Source organism: Amphiprion ocellaris, chromosome 20 (assembly GCF_022539595.1).
Source record: "Amphiprion ocellaris isolate individual 3 ecotype Okinawa chromosome 20, ASM2253959v1, whole genome shotgun sequence".
NCBI lineage: Eukaryota > Metazoa > Chordata > Actinopteri > Pomacentridae > Amphiprion > Amphiprion ocellaris.
Genome location: NC_072785.1, coordinates 18,017,734 through 18,034,843, shown reverse-complemented (window position 1 = coordinate 18,034,843; position 17,110 = coordinate 18,017,734). Strand labels below are relative to the sequence as shown.

General features: G+C 40.1%; 3 protein-coding genes across 3 annotated transcripts; 1 reads left to right on the top strand and 2 right to left on the bottom strand.

Annotated features, from left to right (window-relative positions):
- bub1bb (BUB1 mitotic checkpoint serine/threonine kinase Bb) lies at positions 1-4,557 on the bottom strand. The gene is made up of 9 exons (XM_023284617.3): positions 4,409-4,557; positions 2,968-3,129; positions 2,549-2,608; positions 2,317-2,461; positions 2,022-2,218; positions 1,761-1,924; positions 1,432-1,625; positions 1,228-1,328; positions 1-914 (listed from the first exon to the last, which is right to left on the bottom strand). The coding sequence occupies exons 2-9, from the start codon at positions 3,105-3,107 to the stop codon at positions 620-622; spliced, it is 1,296 nt and encodes a 431-aa protein (XP_023140385.1). The 5' UTR covers positions 3,108-3,129; positions 4,409-4,557; the 3' UTR covers positions 1-619.
- On the top strand, positions 4,558-9,419 carry zfyve19 (zinc finger, FYVE domain containing 19). Its single transcript, XM_023284701.3, has 11 exons — positions 4,558-4,784; positions 4,879-5,000; positions 5,097-5,150; positions 5,235-5,401; positions 5,514-5,656; positions 5,852-5,960; positions 6,131-6,349; positions 6,581-6,657; positions 6,878-6,979; positions 7,074-7,231; positions 7,464-9,419. Exons 1-11 carry the CDS (start codon positions 4,731-4,733, stop codon positions 7,540-7,542), a joined length of 1,284 nt encoding a protein of 427 aa, XP_023140469.1. The 5' UTR covers positions 4,558-4,730; the 3' UTR covers positions 7,543-9,419.
- On the bottom strand, positions 9,177-17,064 carry ppp1r14d (protein phosphatase 1 regulatory inhibitor subunit 14D). The gene is made up of 4 exons (XM_023284715.3): positions 16,578-17,064; positions 10,189-10,269; positions 9,831-9,863; positions 9,177-9,649 (listed from the first exon to the last, which is right to left on the bottom strand). Exons 1-4 carry the CDS (start codon positions 16,755-16,757, stop codon positions 9,581-9,583), a joined length of 363 nt encoding a protein of 120 aa, XP_023140483.1. The 5' UTR covers positions 16,758-17,064; the 3' UTR covers positions 9,177-9,580.
- Between the last annotated feature and the right edge of the window lie 46 nt (positions 17,065-17,110).

Below are 17,110 nucleotides of genomic sequence, written 5' to 3'. Positions count from 1 at the left end.
ATGTTTTAACAGGTTTATAGAACATCAATGACACATGCACAAGAAGAGGTTTTTTTTTAACAGACTGAGACATAAATCCTCACTGAAACCCTTTTTTGACTGTGTTGGAATTGTATAGAAAAAAAAACTGCTGATCAAATAATGAACACAAAAAGTTAAAGAAGGGAGCACACTGTTCTTAAGGACAATGCAACTGAGAAGATAGACAAATGGACTATAATGGAAATTATGAACAAATGTTAGTGACTTGAGTAGTGGTTTAGTATGAACATACATGAATATATAAATATCTATAATATCAAGCAGCCCTAAAACTGCTACTCTAAGTCTTTTCTGTTTATATGAGGTGGTGTAGATGTTTATTCCAAATTGTGTTTATTATGCATCCCAATATTTGCTCCAAAGTATGTTTATTGAGTCCAAAACATTTAAAAATAGTGTCTTTAGTTCAAAAGATTTCCAAAAAGCTTCACTCCTTTGTCTTTTTACTCTTCTCAGTAACTCATGCGCCATGACAATATTTACATCCTGACAACAAACATATAAAGTCTTTACATGATACTTGCCATAAAATCTTGTCAAAACAAATGTAAAAAAAAAAATCATTAAAGGAACAAACTCAGTCTTCTGCTGCAGCACTGGCAGTAGCTTCATCCTCTTGATTTCTGACTTCTGGAGGCTGCTGTGACATCTTTTTGAAGAAGCGTTCAGCACGTAGTTCTTCAAAGCAGAATTCAGTGGCGCCACTGAGCAGCAGCTCTTTACAGTACATGCCCTGCTCCTGCAGTTTTCCCGATTCTGCCTCCTTCTGTTGCTGATGATGGTCCTGGAGTCTCTTGAGAGGAGTTTCCTCTCTGCTCGGCTTACGCGCTGATAAAACTGTGTTCACTGCCGGATTGATCTTACATGGAGTCCTGAGGGAGAGACACAATGATGCACTTACTTTTATTTAACGTACAATTTGAATTTCCCTTGGGATTAATAAAGTATCTATCTATCTATCTATCTATCTATCTATCTATCTATCTATCTATCTATCTATCTATCTATCTATCTATCTATCTATCTATCTATCTATCTATCTATCTATCTATCTATCTAGCTATGTATCAACCGTGAAAACCGTTCATTTCAGTCAACAATTTCAGCAATATGCGACTTTTTATTAGCAAATATAGAAAATGAGACAAACATTCCGATGAAAGTGAGATTCTTGTGGTAACTCACATCGTTGGAGGCTGGTCTGACTCCTCAACAAATGGTTGGAAAGTGGGTTTAGGAGGAGGTGGAGCCATAATAGTATGTCCAAATTTTGACTTCTGAGGCATCTATGATGATGAAACAGAGAAAACAAGGAATTTTAAAAACCTGCCAATGCTTCATTTTACAATACGCATTAATTCAACTGACAAAGATCTCATTATGTCATACCTTGACATCGCACCATCTTTCAGGCCTCTGCTCATTCTCCTTTGCCCTAGATGTGGGAGGAGCGACCCAAGATTCCAACTTTGACTCTGATGAACTGGCGCTTTCAGTTTTGTTTTCATCAAAGATCACCAACCGACTGTTTGAAGCATTGCCCAGGACAGGAGCGCCCTGTGACTGCAGGCCTCCAGAAATATCTGCTCACAAAATGATCAAAATGAAAATTAAGCATAATTTTTCAAAAATGAATGCTGACGTTTAAAGTTGTTGGAGCACTGGTAATATCAGCTGAGCATTTCAAAACAGATTTCTATTTGTATTTGTGGGCTTACTTCTGATTGCTGGACCGGTTCTGTTGACGGGGGCGATGGCCTTTTTCTTCCCTCGATGCTTGAGGTCAGCTAGAGAAACTCTCTCAGGTTGTTTAAGCTCATCATCACTATTGTCTTCTTCCACGTTCATCATCACATGTCGGGACACGCGTGCCTGCAGAGCCCTATGAATATCGATAGAGAAAATTTTGATTATGATACAATTGTTAGAGTGGAGAATTAATTGTATTCGTTCTAAAACTACATGCGATGGATCCATACTTGTGAAACTGGAGCAGCTTATCCTGAGGCTCAGCATATTTCTTGAATCCCTCTTGATAGACCATATCTGCTTTGCGATAGTTGCCCTGATTCTCATACTCCTCAGACCAAGCGATGTACAAGGATGCCTGTGTCACTCCTATTCCCTGGGCTTGCATGTACCTGTAAATGTCCAAGGGCTCCGGGCAGTGTTCTGCCTGATTATATAAAATACACATGTATGGTAAAAGTTATTACTGTTGCATTAGTTTGTCAAAGTAACAGAATTAGTCAGAGGTTAAGCTACAGCACGTACAAATTTGATCCAGAGCTCAACATAGCGAGGGTCATTGTGGTAACTTTTCTCTTCTGTGAATCTGGTCACAACTCGTTCCAACAATGTGGCAAGGTTGCTCTCCTTTCCTCCCTGAGGGAAGGTTTGCTCTGTCCACTTAATATACCTGTAAAAACAGAACCATGTTAGGATTAGGGAGAGATTCAAGAGCATCGTTTATAAATGCACTTTGCCATTTAAACACTTAACGTACCGATCCCAAACACCAAGCGGATCATCTCCGTCATACATGCGCAGCTCAGACTCAAAGACCCTGGAGAAACAAAAGGGAAAGCTATTCATTTAGCTTTGCAATAAATGAAAATTTTAGTGAAAATACGTATTTTTGCATTTCTATATTGTATGTATTGTTCTGTACACTGGTGATAACATAACAGTAACAGATATATGAGCCTATGGCTTGATTGATTTATCACACATCTAATAACATGTTGGTAATGTTAGATTAGATAGGCCAATCTTAAAGTTGACATTTGTTCCTTAGGTTTGCTACGTATAAACGGGCAAGACTGTCAGTGGTACACTGCATTTCTAAGGCGTACATACTCAGTAAAGGCTATTTTGTTCATGATATATTTACTAGGTAGGGTGTCTTTAAAAGATCATTCATACTGTCTCTGTTGGTTGATTGCAGACGTGGGTCCGTCCTGTTGACTGAGTGCTTGATGTAACGCAGATATGGCTCTGCCTCGTCGCAGTGGCTGGATGTTTTCTTTGCTTAGCTCCCATTCCACATCTCCTCCTTCTGCCATTGTGGAAATGAAAAACAGATTCCTACAGACACACACCACAGACACAGATGTAAGTCATCAGCAGTTTGTTTTTTAGTGCTCATTTTGCACTAAAGTATCTAGTTACACTGGCCCTTGTCTACACTGATAATCTCATCGTAGAATAACATGTATGTTATTCAATTCATGCTTTATTATAAGAAACAGTTCAAGTGATTTTAAGTGATTTGTCTGAGAAAAATGGCAAACATTCTCCAGGTTGGGCTTCTACAATATGCAGATTTTTGACTTTTCTGATTTATATTTTCATCAGTGTACATACTTTATAACCATATGTCATTGTTTTGAATTGCATCCTCCTCATATACATATACTACTGTTTAAAAAAAATGGGGGTCAATTAGAAATGTCCTTATTTTTGAAAGAAAAGCATTTTTTTTCAGTGAAGATAAGATTAAATTCAGAAATACAGTCTAGACATTGTTAATGTGGTAAATGACTATTCTAGCTGGAAACAACTGTTTTTTAATGGAATATCTACATAGGTCTAATGGTACATTGTGTTAGCTAATGGTGTTGAAAGGTTAACTGATGATTAGAAAACCCTTGTGCAATTATGTTAACACATGAATGAAAGTGTGTGTTTTCATGGATAACATGAAATTGCCTGGGTGACCCCAAACTTTTGAACAGTAGCGCATATATTATAATTAATCTATAAATAATCTCTCTCCCTCTCTCAAACACACACACACACACACATATATATGTGTGTATATATATATATATATATATATATATATATATATATATATATATATATATATATATATATATATATATATATATATATACTTCCACGCATTAAATAAAGGACGCAGACTGAATTGTAATCAGGTCATGGGAATCATATTATACTACGGTGATATAAGTGACAACACAAGGGTATGAGCACAAAGACCATGTAACAGTAAATTGTAACAATACGAGCATGTCTAAAAAAAATATGAATCTGAATTTTGGTCTAACATGAATTAATACCTCTAAGAATTAAAAGAATACATAGGAAAGTGATAGAAACAACGTACTATTTGCTGTAGCTATCATCGCACATGTATGACTAAAGGACAACTGACGTTTCCACTGTATGAGCTGGTTACTAACGTTAGGAGGGGACTAACGTGGGGCGATAGCTAACGTATTAGCTAGCTAATATTAGCTTTAGCTCGCCATACATTGTTAGCCTAACATACCGTATACACTTTATCGTATATGAAGCAAATCTGTTAATCTACAAAATGATGATTTTCCATAACACTTACACAGCTGCTTTGTCTCTTTTCCAGACAGTCGCAGGTCTGCCGTTGCTGCAGGAGGACTATTCAACGGCTCAGTGTTTTGAACTAGAACCGCGAGACAATTTGGAGAAATCTGATTGGACGACTGAGAAACAGGAAACCGCTAACTGACGTCACAGCACGCCTTCCGGGTTGGTTCCTGTTTTGATTGTAGCAACCTGAAAATAGGTAGCTAGCTGCTAAATAACTCTTCACTGAGTTGATTTTTCATATAGATTTAGCCGCTACAGCAGCATCAGTCATACGAAAATTGCCTGTCTCATGACTCGGTGTCTCGCGTGTCGGTATGGACAGTCGTTGCTATTGTTGTGCGTCAAAGTTTAGTCTCTTCAAGAAGGAGGTAAGGCATCGCTGGCTAATATAACTCACACAGATGTACACAAAAGGTTTAAAGGAGAGCATACTGTGTGCTTTACGCTGTAATGTCCTCATAGCTGGGCTGTAAGAATTGCGGCCGCTCCTTCTGCTCCAGCTGTTTGACTTTCAGTGCTGTGGTGCCTCGCTGTGGCAACACCCAGCAGAAGGTCTGCAAGCAGTGCCATGGTAATCTGACAAGGTAATGCACAAACTATACTGAAAATATTAGTGTAAAAAAAAACTGCAGATAATAAGCTTTAAAGCTAAATGCCTGTTTTCCTTTCCTCATTGTTAGTGGGGAGTCTCCAAACAATGCTGGAAAATGGTCCCCTCCTGAAAATTACAAAAAGTCAGTATATAATGAAATTTGATCCAGTTCCACGCTTTCAGTACAGCTGAGTCATAATATCTAAACGTCATGTGTCCTTCCTAGACGGGTTGCTGCATTCGAGGCGAAACAGCAGGGACAGTCAACACAGCCCGTTGTCCATGGAGGGAGTAGAAACAGCAAAGCAGCCCATCTGCCAACCAAAGGCCTGAGTAAAGAAGATCGAGCTATTGCTGAAAGACTTCAAAAGCTCAAAGAAGACACGACACCAAGTAATGGAATGAGTTTTTGTGGCAGCTATCATTTTGATTCTATGTGACAAATGTAGTAATAACCTTCTTTCTTTTTGCATAAAGCTATTATAAGATCTCACCTTTTCTTCAGAGTCTGTCCCCTCTGAGAAAGATCTTGAGTCTCGCCTTGCTGCTCTAAAAGCTCCCAGTCAGCCAGTACCTTCTGCAGCAGAGATGGAGGACCGTTTAGCAGCTTTACGGGGTCTCTCCCCACCTTCTCAAGCTCCTCCGCCTGTGAGCTAAGTCCTGTTCTACTCTACTAGTATTGTAACCCCCGTGGATGTTACAAACAAGACTTGTTTGTAATGTCCCAAGAGTTAACGTGCAGCTCAGTGAGAGCTTCAAGTATGTTTGGTGTTATTTAAAAGAAACTGCATGACAAAGAGCTGTTCTGTAATTGGTTACAAGTGTATGTGCTCATCTGTACAGGTACATCAGCCTCCAGATAGCCGGACTCAGACAGAACAAGCCAATGATTTGATAACTCGCATGACAGAAGAAGTTGCCATTGACAACCAGCAATCAAATCCTGAATGCAGTAAGATATTACTTGTCTCACTGATTCCGTCCACATTCAGTCAGTTCTTAACGATGCAGTCGTTTCATAGTTTTACACAGTCATACTGATTTTATTGTAGCGTCCCGACACCAAAATCAGCCACTGTGTTGCTCTCCTAAATGTACTGAAACCTGTTCTATTCTCTGCAGGAGTAGATGGCCGTATGAATGATCTCAACAAGGGGGAAGGGGAAACATTAGACGAGAATTTAGAGGAGAACCAGGGTGCAGTCAAGCAGCTGGAGGCTGAGAAAGCCCATCTGCTAGAGGAGGCTATGGAGGAGCTGAGGAAGGAGCGCCATTCACAGGACCAGATTCTCAGCATGGCCAAGAGACTGGCACAGCTGAAGGGGCAAGACCCAGACAAAGGTGCATAACATACAGAGTTATTGGCACACAAGTCTCTTAACCTTAACTTTTATGCGTAGTTTTCCATCGGAATGTCAAAAAATAATTGCAAATTTCCCCCTGTGGGACAAATGAAGGATATTCTATTCTATTCTAGTATGATAAGACCTTTCATTGTAAACATTGTGGCCATTATAGAAATGTTAGAATGTTCATGTATCACAAATTGTCATTATTGTATCTTACTTATAGTTACTGCAGAGGACTTCCAACATCCTGACAGTGATGAGGAAACTGAGGAAGAAGCTGTGATGAGAGTTTTGAAACAGGTGTGGGATTTAAGGCAAAAGAACCCTTACAGTAGAATGTAGATGATAATGATTTGCGCATACTTCATTTGTTACAGTATATGTATTACACTTTTAAAGACCACTGTGAACTAACTTAGGCGGGTCAGAGCGGCCACAAGGGGCTGCTATTTTTCCATTTTATGCATTTGTAATGTGTACTGCAGACATGTTTTAAGGTTATTGCTGATTTTGGTTCCAGCTCTCAGAAGAAGCTGCATTGGATGAGGCCAGTGGCTACAACATACCTTTCGAAGCTAGTGGCCCAAAGAACACTGAGAAGAAAAAAGGTTCTAAGAAACCGGTACAAAATAACACTCAAAATACACATTACTAATTTTTTTAAGCTATTTGAGTTCAAAAAATTTAAATGCTTCCTCATCTGATTTGTTTTAAAGACTCCAGCACACAAGAGCAGAGTTGTTCCAGCTGCTGTAGCACATCCACCATCAGACAGTGATGACGAAGAGCTTCCATGGTGCTGCATCTGCAACCAAGACGCCACCCTTCGCTGTCACACCTGTGATGGAGACCTCTACTGCAACCGCTGCTTCAGGTAGCATGGCATACATGGGTTTTTATAAGCACAATGAGACTTCTGGGTCTCGACTCGCAGTAGAGCCTTGCATGGAAATCTTCTTCTGGTGCCCAAGAAAGATGCCTGTGATTTGGAATGCATACCATGACCCAGAAAAATTGTAGGCAGGCTGCTGCCATCCTGTTAAGCAGCATGAATATAAAGTATTTAGTTTGATGAATTATCAATCCACTCTCCATTATCTCCCCAGGGAAGGCCATGATAAATATGACAGAATGGAGCATCGCACCACCAACTACACTGCGCCAAAGAAGAAGAGGAAGACATGATAGTGAGACTCTGCTGCAGGTGTTTTGCCTTATGAGGCTCTGGTCAGTCGTCACTATTAGACTTGTTCTTTAGCCTTAAGTGACCTATTATTAGAATTACAGTAGCATCCCAGAACGTTTCAACACTACCTAATTACTAAAGCAAGACAGACCCAGTCATAACCCATTAATTATTAGTTCATCCATTTATTAACAGGAAGAGCAGCATCAGCTTTCTGTAATTGCTAAGGCTGATCTATGAATTTACAGAATATATTAGGACACAACTGGTAACATTGCTAATAGAGCACCCATTAGGCAGTGACGTAAACCTTGTGTAAGTGCAATACAATATGTACAATGGCCAAAACATAGCTTATATTTGTGGAATGTATAAAAAATACAAGTAACATTTGCAGAGGTTGCTAGACCATGTTGATATTTTTGCAAAACTGCATAGCTCCTTCACACAGAAAAGTTTCAAACTGTCCAACTGAATAAGAAGCGTAAGGTTGTTTTTTTTAATGTCACTTGTCCTACTTCCTAATGGCAGCAAAGGCTCATTTTAAGTGTACTTTGCACTTGTTATCATTTGATCCTTTTTATGTTTAAACAACACATACAAAAAAGCAAATGCATCATGAGCTCATCTGGGATGATGTACAATCCCAGACTACTGTCATCTCCGGACTGAAGAAGCACAGAGGAGTCAGTATAAAAGGATTACTGAAGGCTTTGTTTTCTTTTGGCAGCCACTGCAGTCACTCTTGTAATCTATGTTTGGCTGCAAGTCTGTACTTATGTGTAATTTCATTATAAATGAAGCAAATGTGTCAGACATTATGTCACATCTGTGAGAGAACTTGGCACATCTGTTAGTTTTATTTTTAACACTGAAGCCTTTTTTCGATCAAAGATATTAGTTGATGAAAATGTGTCAGACTGGCAGGCTTTGTCAGAAGCGAAGTCTGACATTATGTATGGCTTCTGTGTCAGAGAAGAAAAAAGAGTGGAAGTGGGAGAGAACCATACAAATTACTATAATGGAGCCCTCAACCAGGACCCCCTGTGTATGACAGAGAGAAGGCCAGAGTGCAGTTTCATCAGTGTGCATTACTGTCTAGCTAACTGCAGAGAAACCATAATTACACTCTCCTCTGGGGGCTGGCTCCATTAAGGTTGGTATAGAAGCCGTTACTGTGTTTGCCTTTTCTGGCCGTGTCGTACACGTACCACAGACAGGAAATGGATGAGGATAATGGATGAATACTTAATGGAACATCCTGCTGCTGATTTCACTGTGTTTACTTCTAGACTTGACATGTCAACGTCTCCTTTGTTTCCTTTGTTTCACTGTGTTGAAAAATTTACACCAGAAAACAGAGCCTTGCCTTCTGGGAATATGCTGACTGCCATTCTATAGGAAAGTGTTAGAGTTGTCTCCAAGCAGTAGGGCATGATCAGCATTTGTGTTTTAGAGCAGTAGTAAAGAGCAATTGTGGTGACAGGGTAGTTTAATGGGTACTGTAAAATCATGAGTGTAATGTACGTGTCGATGTTTATTTGTATATGTGGAATTAACACCTGACCATACGTATTGGTTCATTGCTTTGTTTAAAATCCAATGTAACCATTTCCATAACTCATGAACCGCCTTGTTTTGAAAATGTTGAATTTTATTTCGACAACACTGTCATCTGAACAAAATATTTATGTACATAAATAGGCAATGGAAAATGTACAGTCTTGCACAAAAAAACAGTCCAACTGAGTAATAGTACAGCTTTTATCACATGTACATTATTGGTATGCTAATGGGAGACAAAATGTTCTAGCAGTCCATAAATTAAAGTGAAATAATAATAATAATACTAATAAAAAATCAATTCAAAAACCCACTGCTGTGGTGTTAGTCTGCTGTTGACCCGGGAAGGAGGCAGAGGGCTGGAAAAGATTCCCTCGGACACGTGAACCGCTCATACCGGTATCCAAATGGTTAATGCGTGGGAGATGGGAAGAGAAGAGGCTCCATTGTCTCGATTGGTAATTTGACCTATAATTATTTCTTCAAGGGACCAGACATTTTGCGTAAACCTTTTATCCTGTAGAGCAGCCCGTTAATAAAATCCTGTAGGGAAGATGGAGAAAACAGATTATAGTTTTTCTGAGCGTGACTTTTATGAACTAGACAACACAGCCATAATACTAACCAAGTCTTTTTAGTTTTAGTGAATTGATATTACAATCTTCAAGAAGACTGTAATATTAGTGTGTAATTTGACATAAGTAATGGAATTTTTTTGTCTCACCTCTTTTGGCTTGCCGCATTCCTGCAACAATTCCTAACAAAGACAATAAACAGAAAAAGGCTCACTAGCAACACTTTCCACTGCAAACATTGCAAAATCAGATTCCATCAAGGGTCAAGTCCCTCTTAAGCTGTTACCCCACATAGCAAATAGTCATATATGTACAGAGGTGTCGATTAGGAAGTGTTAAAAATTCTTTGACCTGACTGTTGGACTCCCTATTTGTTTGCACAACTGAAATTTCAGTGAACTAGCTTAATGTGGCACCCTAACACGGTCAAATTAAATAGATTTCTGAATAAACAAACAGCTAGGGAATATAGTTTTGCATTGTGTAGGCTATTTAACACAGTCTTACCAGCAGCCGGGTTCTCTGCCCTTCATCTGACAGCTCCAGGAGCTCGTCTATGTCAATCTCTAACTCTGGGATCTCTTCCTCCTGTGAGAGCAGAGAGAAATACAAGGTAAAGACAATATTCCTTTATTGCTATATTGCCCATACTTGCATGCTACAAAAGCTCTTTCAGACTGCATTGTATAATGTGGTGTGATCCTTCACTCACAGTGGTAAAATGTCCACACCCCTGAGCACAGCCATTCAGAAGGGAGAGAAGGAACATGAGATGTGATGCAACATGGCAAGGATTTCTAGGCAGCTTTAGGAGCTTAAACTCTACTATTGTGGAGTTTTAAAACATTTGCGCCCAACTTTTGCTAGCAGTCATTTCACTTAATAGTGTTGGTTGAGTTGTAGAAATTGAAAAAAAAAAAAAACAATTCATATTTCTCAGCTGTAGAGCACTGAGCCATGAAGGCTGTAGGAGGCTAAACTTGCCACGTGCCACCATCAGATTTCATGGGTGGTTTACCAAGTTGGCATCTAGCTCAGCCATTACTGAGAGATCAGTTCCAGCTTAAATATTTTCCAAAGATCTTAGATGGGTTTTACACACATCGGGTATATATCTGAAATAACATACAAACCCATGGACGGCATTAACTGTTATAGAGCGACCTGCGTGTTTCCTAAATCCATACAAACCTCTTTTCCTAAAATGTCAGCCTTAACTAAGCAATAGCTGGCAGCACATATAAAGATTACTGCCAGAGATTAATGTGGCAGAGTCTCCACTTATCAAAAGCAAATATAGCAAAGTAATCAATTCATATCACAGGCTCTTAATACCTTTCAACTACACTTTCCAGGGGGGAATGAGGAGTGCTTACTGGAGCAATCCTGAACACTAAGATATCCGGAGTCAGCAGGTGTACACTCACATTTGACAAGTGTGGCCTCTTTTTTAGGAGGAATATTTTCCGGTTGGGGAGTTTTCATGGCTGCACTGGATGAGGCTCGTGCGGCTCTCTAGATGAGGACAGAGCTAATCAATGTGGAAGTGCTGAGTGGCGGATTAGATGGGCCCACCTTCACAGTCCCCTGTGCCCCCTCTAATTGATACATGCTGCCAGTCTGGACCCTGTGTGACTCTGCTGATGTCTGCAGGATAAATGCAGGTCTGATCCCTTTAGTTTTTTTGTTGTTGTTTTTTTCTTTGGCTCATGCTGTTCTTGTCTGTGCTGTGTGGGCTTTGCTTTACCAGCTCTGCTGTGTTGAGCTGCGAATGTTTTTTTTCTATATTTTCTGCACTTTACTGGGTTTGTCCCGGTGCTTGTAGAGTTTAGGGTTCATAAAATAGCGCAGATCATTTTAGGCCTATCTATGTAGTATACTTCCTCCTCATGCATTACATATGTAGGCTTTATTTTTGCAGTAAAACATTGTTTCCCTAATGCTGGACAACTTGCCAGTTAGATTTCACTGCACTCCCACACTCAGTCATAGTGGTATATTGTGCTCAATGTGAGTACTTATTTAAAAGTTAACTGGCAGTTTTGTTGCTGAATTACTGCAGGTGACTAATTAAAGGAAAAACTTCAACCATTGATTGCTACATTGAGGAATTCTGGAGGCTCGGGGTTATTTTGTTTGCATGGTTTGGGTCCACTTGTCCTCTCAAAGGGAAGGGTCAATGGAAATCAAAACAACCCTGCTCTACATGATGACCTTTATCCTATGATGGAACATTTCCATCTTGATGGAGTGGTCTCTTTCAGGATAACAGAGGGCATGAAGGGTCACTCAATGGTTTGATAAGAATGAATATGATGTAACTCATATGTTCTGGCCTTTGTAACACCAGATGGCAACCCATTCAAACAACTATGGGACATTTTGGACCAACTAGTTAGAGAGTGCTCACCAAACAAACACCAAACGGGGGAATTTCTTTTTGACTTTTATGTTGATTTTTCTGTCACCTCTTGTCACCTCTCTATATATTCAATTCACCCTCCGTTGTTAATATTTATAACTGCAGAAATTTGCTCTGGTATAGCTGTTGTGTCATTCACTTCGCTTTGGAGAGTTTTCATTTTCACAGTTAGGATTGTTAAGTGGCCCCACCATAATTGTATAGCTCTGTATGTTCAAAAAGTAAAGACTAAGTGTTAAAATGAAACCTAGAGCTGTGAGTATAAAAGAGATACAGTGCTCTTTTATTTATACTGCTCTTAAACCTCCCCTGTCTGCCTCTGAAAGCAGGGCCATGCCGAGTACCGCTGAATATCAATGAGAGACATTTTCACTAAGCTGAGGGGAACATGTGCGTTTACCATGAAGAAGTGTGAACCTTCAGCTCACTTTTCAGTATTTGTTATTGTTGAGAGTTACCCTCATTGTCGGAGGAATATAGCATTTTAATGAGGCCTCTGGGCAGAAACATTTCAGCAGCACTTTTTGAAGTTAAAAGCAATAGACAAGCTAAAATGAATGTTGACACTAACAGTGGAATTCATCAATATCAGAGCAGTTTTCAGAGAATTGCAGTTTCAGACGGTAGTGCAGACAAAGTCCAAATAAGTAGCTCAGATAAGATGAGAGCTGCTGGAAGGCATAGTTGAGACTCAGGAAAGTTTCACCATTGTCAAGTGTTGATCTAAAGATCCATTTGTGCGTCTCTGTTGTACTGCACGGAAAACTGACCATATAAAACAGATTTTGGTGGTGTGCTAAGTAATTTTTTTTAACATGACTGCCTAAAGGTGGCTTACTGATTAATTTGTTTTTGGTCCAGCCATTGCTTTCATCCATAGAGGATCTTGAAGCAAGCAAAATAGTAGTGAAATTGAATATTGATATTCATGGTCCCAAGTGAACGATTCCTAATGATTTAGGTGACCCCTGACCTTGTTCTCACCTTTGTTTGGTACATTGAAAATCAGACTATGCGTTTGAATTTCCTTGACATTTAAGGTGGATATTTGCCATTATGTTTTAATAAGATTCTTAGTTCTACATAAATGTCATCAACTATTGAAACTAGATATCATCAAGGGATATTAGGCACCCCCTGAAGAGGTATTAGCCAACGCCAAAGGAAAATCACTAGCGACAAAATGATAAGAATCGAGAACCGAAAAAAAAAAATCTACTCGTTGGTTGAGTGGTGGTTTTATTTACTCAAGCATAGTAGAGATTTTGTTAAGCACATGGTAAAAAAATAACTTAAAAATGGCCAGATTTCTGTCAAATAAGGTAGCATAGACTCATTGTCCTGACTGTATGTGGATCAACCCTGTCCCTGCAACCAGGAAAAACCCTGCATGTTGCCATCAGCTTTGCTATTCGTCATCCTCTCCGAGGAAAACATGTAAATTTGGTGATTTGGTAACATGTTGTGTCATGTCATGTAGGTGAGGTCCAACTTTTTAAAATCCCCTGTAGCAGCAGAGCTGAGGCAAGAATAATGTGGTGTTTCAGCAGCTAACAGCATGTTAGATGTTTTAACTGTTACTATTTGAAACAGGTTTGGTTACACTTCCTGTAGTTTCTTTACATATTAAATGACATGCTTCACTGGCCTCTCATTCTAGAAAACATTCAAACAAAACACTGAAATCAAACAGGCTGTGGTTCATTTATGCACAGTGTGTGTTTTGATATTATAAGGAAGCCATGCCCAGGAAAATGTCTGTTCTGAGATGCCAGTGCATGTTTAACTTATCAGAGCTTTCCCTTTTCCTGTCAGAGGAACGAGCTGCCCACATATCAAAATATTCATGAACTTCTCTGAGTGAGTCTTGGTATAGTTACGAGAGGGTAAACAAAGTTCCAAAGTTGGTCTATTTACATAAACCCAAGCCAATTCTGAAATAAGAATTTGATGAAATGGTGGGATTATTCTAAGTCTACACAAAGTCTTAAACAAATGAGCATTTTGTCAGTGAAAAATCTATCACTACCCTGCAGTATACTTATTTCAATAAAGCAGGTGTTCACTGAAAAAACCCAATAGACTCGGAGTTAGTTCCGTTAATACACAGGATCAGGATCAGAAGATGCTCATGATTTTTTAGCCTGTCTGACAACTGTTTTTCACACCTTTTATTAGTTTACTGTTTTTTGAAAAGGTGTGAAGACTGCAATGACGGCGTCCACTCCAGACCGAGGCAGCACTTGTATGAATTAGAGATGTGGCTAAATAATTCAGGCGGTGACACAGGGGGACTGATGGTAAATGCTTCCACGCGGAAGACTCAGAGAACCAACAGAGTAACCTTCCCCTGGGCCCATGCAAAATTCATTACACTGGCCAGTGCACATGGACGAACCCAAGCTAATTCCACACAGGTAGCTAATGCAAATGTCCAGGCTATCCCAGCTGGAAAGTTAAGCCTTCATTTACATATGTGAAGAACATAAACTCCTTGTAGGAAACTTCTAAAGAAGAGTAACTGAAGTCAAAATGTGACAGGTTTGATCATGATTCAAACAGAGAAATGAGTAGTTTTATTATAGAGTGTTGTCACCTCATGAATCATCCGAAGACTTCATCTATCACCTAGCTAGGAAACATCCACTGTCTGTACATGTGCTTCACATTAATACTCACATTAGAGCCAGAACATGAAAGGCAACGTACAGCAAATGTGAAATAATTATATGTTTCTGAGACGAGATCAAACGAGTAAGACCGAGAAAGACTTCAGATCTGGTTTTGTTTTCTGCATGTCCTGGTTTCCACTAATGTGATTTATTCCACCCTCAGCTTCACAAGCACATTACCATATATTACCTCAGGGAAGGAGGCTTGGGCTGCAAATGGAATAAAGCTTAGGAAATAAGTGTTGTGATACTGAAAATATTTAAACAATATTGTAAATCCCTTGCACCCTGCTGTGACTAAAATGTTTTTACATTAAACCAGGCAGGCTTAACCCTGAATATCCACTGATCTAGATTAAGAGATGTTAGCTGCTTATCACCACATTTACTCCTAAGAACTTTCAGTTCAGCCAGCCAGATGGATGTGCATGCTTGCTCACATTCTGCAGCATTAGTATATGCCATATGCAAAGGGCTCCTCGGCAGTGTAAGGGGATGCCAGGCAGAGATGTGGCTCTATGCCACATAGAGCTGAGGGTCTCTGTATGGTTCAAGAATTAAATGAGAAACGCTTTGTCTCTGCCTTCTCCGGCATGAAACGGAGGTGGTGTTGTCATCTGATCTGCATCGTCATTAGGAAGCTCATGCTCCTTAACAGACACCCCTAATTCCACTCTGCCATGATGCCTGGTGTGGGCGATGAGACATCTGTTGCCATGGTTTCCCCTCAGAGAATGCCAAGCAAATCAATATGGAGCCTCTGACATAATTGGATTGTATCCCACGATACAGGAGTGGAGTTATGAGGGTTGTGTTGTTATTGTGTGTGTAAGCTGACTGATGTCTGCTATAATCCCCAGTAATATTAAAATGTAACCATCTATAGAAACATTAATCACTCCATGGAATAATGTATACATATTTCCATGCTATAACTGTTGTAATACCATAACACGTGGCCCATGTTAATGTAAAGTCTATATCTTAAAGCATAAAAATATCTTTCTTGTTTTATGTTAATTCATGTGATGTTGTATGATCTCACAACCATCATCATTAATCCTCCTCTAATGCATAGGGTTATCTGTGTAGTGTCTATCATGCTTAGTAAATGAGTGACTGTAAATGTGTTTACAAACTAACAGGACACATACACAGACACTAAAAGGAGGACATGATGTCCTGGATGCCACCATTAAAGCAGGACATAAAAAACAGAAAACGTTTCAGTGTGTTTAAAAATAATAATATCCTCTATTGTTATTACATTTTCTGGCATTTCAGTTATAATTTATCACCAAGTCACAGTAGAAATTCATGTGGTGCTCCTATGCTGTTCCTCCTCAGTATTGTTTGCTTTAATTGTTGCTGATACTAGAATCTAACACTGTGTACATCATCTAAATGCCTAAATTGTTAATGCAGCTATATGGCAACCATATGCTTAAAGTGATTGAGATGTTTTATTAAGGCTGCATCGTGCTTGCAAATGCTTCCTTGTGACTTCACTCAGACATCATCACATATCTGCAAAATAATCACATCACCATAGTAGAACACCCCACAGCTGACACTGCAGTCAGGCTGATGACACATGAGGAATCCTGTTCCAAAAAAATTGCAGCCATGAAGCACAGCTTCTTGCCTCCCACCCACTCCCCTTATTTAGGTAGCTGTAATCCCTCACACATGATGGATAGCCCACTGCAACCACCTATGAGCAGTTTAGTGCCTCCCTCACCTCCTGTTCAGGCAGCAGTGTACATCTGAGTGTGTGTCTGTGTGAGCCAGCCCTCTCCTACCTCACAGTCAAACAGCAGGTGCAGCTGCCCGTCGATCCACTCCTCAATATCCAGCCTCCTCTGCAGGTCCTTGCGGTTGTATTTGACTGTCAGCTTGCCCAGCTTTCGGTGCGCCGGCTCCTCTGTTTTGTCCGTTGCCTGGAACATCACCCTGGACTGGGTGCTGGGCTCAGACGCCATGGCTGCCACGGCCTCAGGAGAACCGTGGAAACACACCGAGCTGCCTCTCTCACACACACACACACACACACACAGACAGACAGACCCACCGGCTCTGACACGCTGGTCCTGCACACACCGACTCCCCTGATCTGCCTCTATCTGTGATTCTGCTTTTCCAGTGGGCTGCTGTTCCCACGCGTATCTCCTGTTATCTTGTTGAGTGTTCGTGCTCTCCCTCTCTTTAATCCTGGCTCTGGTTCCTGCCTGTCCTCTCCCTCTCTTTCGCTCTGAAGCTCACTGTCTTGCTCTCCTTCCCTCCTCCTCTTGCAACACCCACTGGCTGCACTATCAGGAGGATGGTAATGAGATAT

Bases quoted from the DNA above. Each gene is read 5' to 3' on its own strand.
- bub1bb (XM_023284617.3), bottom strand. From the start codon at position 3,107: ATGGCAGAAGGAGGAGATGTGGAATGGGAGCTAAGCAAAGAAAACATC. The intron at 2,609-2,967 runs GTATGAATGATC...TTGTTTCTCCAG, and splicing joins GCAATCAACCAACAGAGACA to GGTCTTTGAGTCTGAGCTGC. The intron at 2,219-2,316 runs GTACGTGCTGTA...TTATATAATCAG, and splicing joins TTGAGCTCTGGATCAAATTT to GCAGAACACTGCCCGGAGCC.
- zfyve19 (XM_023284701.3), top strand. From the start codon at position 4,731: ATGGACAGTCGTTGCTATTGTTGTGCGTCAAAGTTTAGTCTCTTCAAG. The intron at 5,151-5,234 runs GTCAGTATATAA...TGTCCTTCCTAG, and splicing joins CCTCCTGAAAATTACAAAAA to ACGGGTTGCTGCATTCGAGG. The intron at 7,232-7,463 runs GTAGCATGGCAT...TTATCTCCCCAG, and splicing joins TACTGCAACCGCTGCTTCAG to GGAAGGCCATGATAAATATG.
- ppp1r14d (XM_023284715.3), bottom strand. From the start codon at position 16,757: ATGGCGTCTGAGCCCAGCACCCAGTCCAGGGTGATGTTCCAGGCAACG. The intron at 10,270-16,577 runs GTAGGAGAGGGC...CTGCTCTCACAG, and splicing joins ACCTGCTGTTTGACTGTGAG to GAGGAAGAGATCCCAGAGTT. The intron at 9,650-9,830 runs GTGAGACAAAAA...TCTTCCCTACAG, and splicing joins AATGCGGCAAGCCAAAAGAG to GATTTTATTAACGGGCTGCT.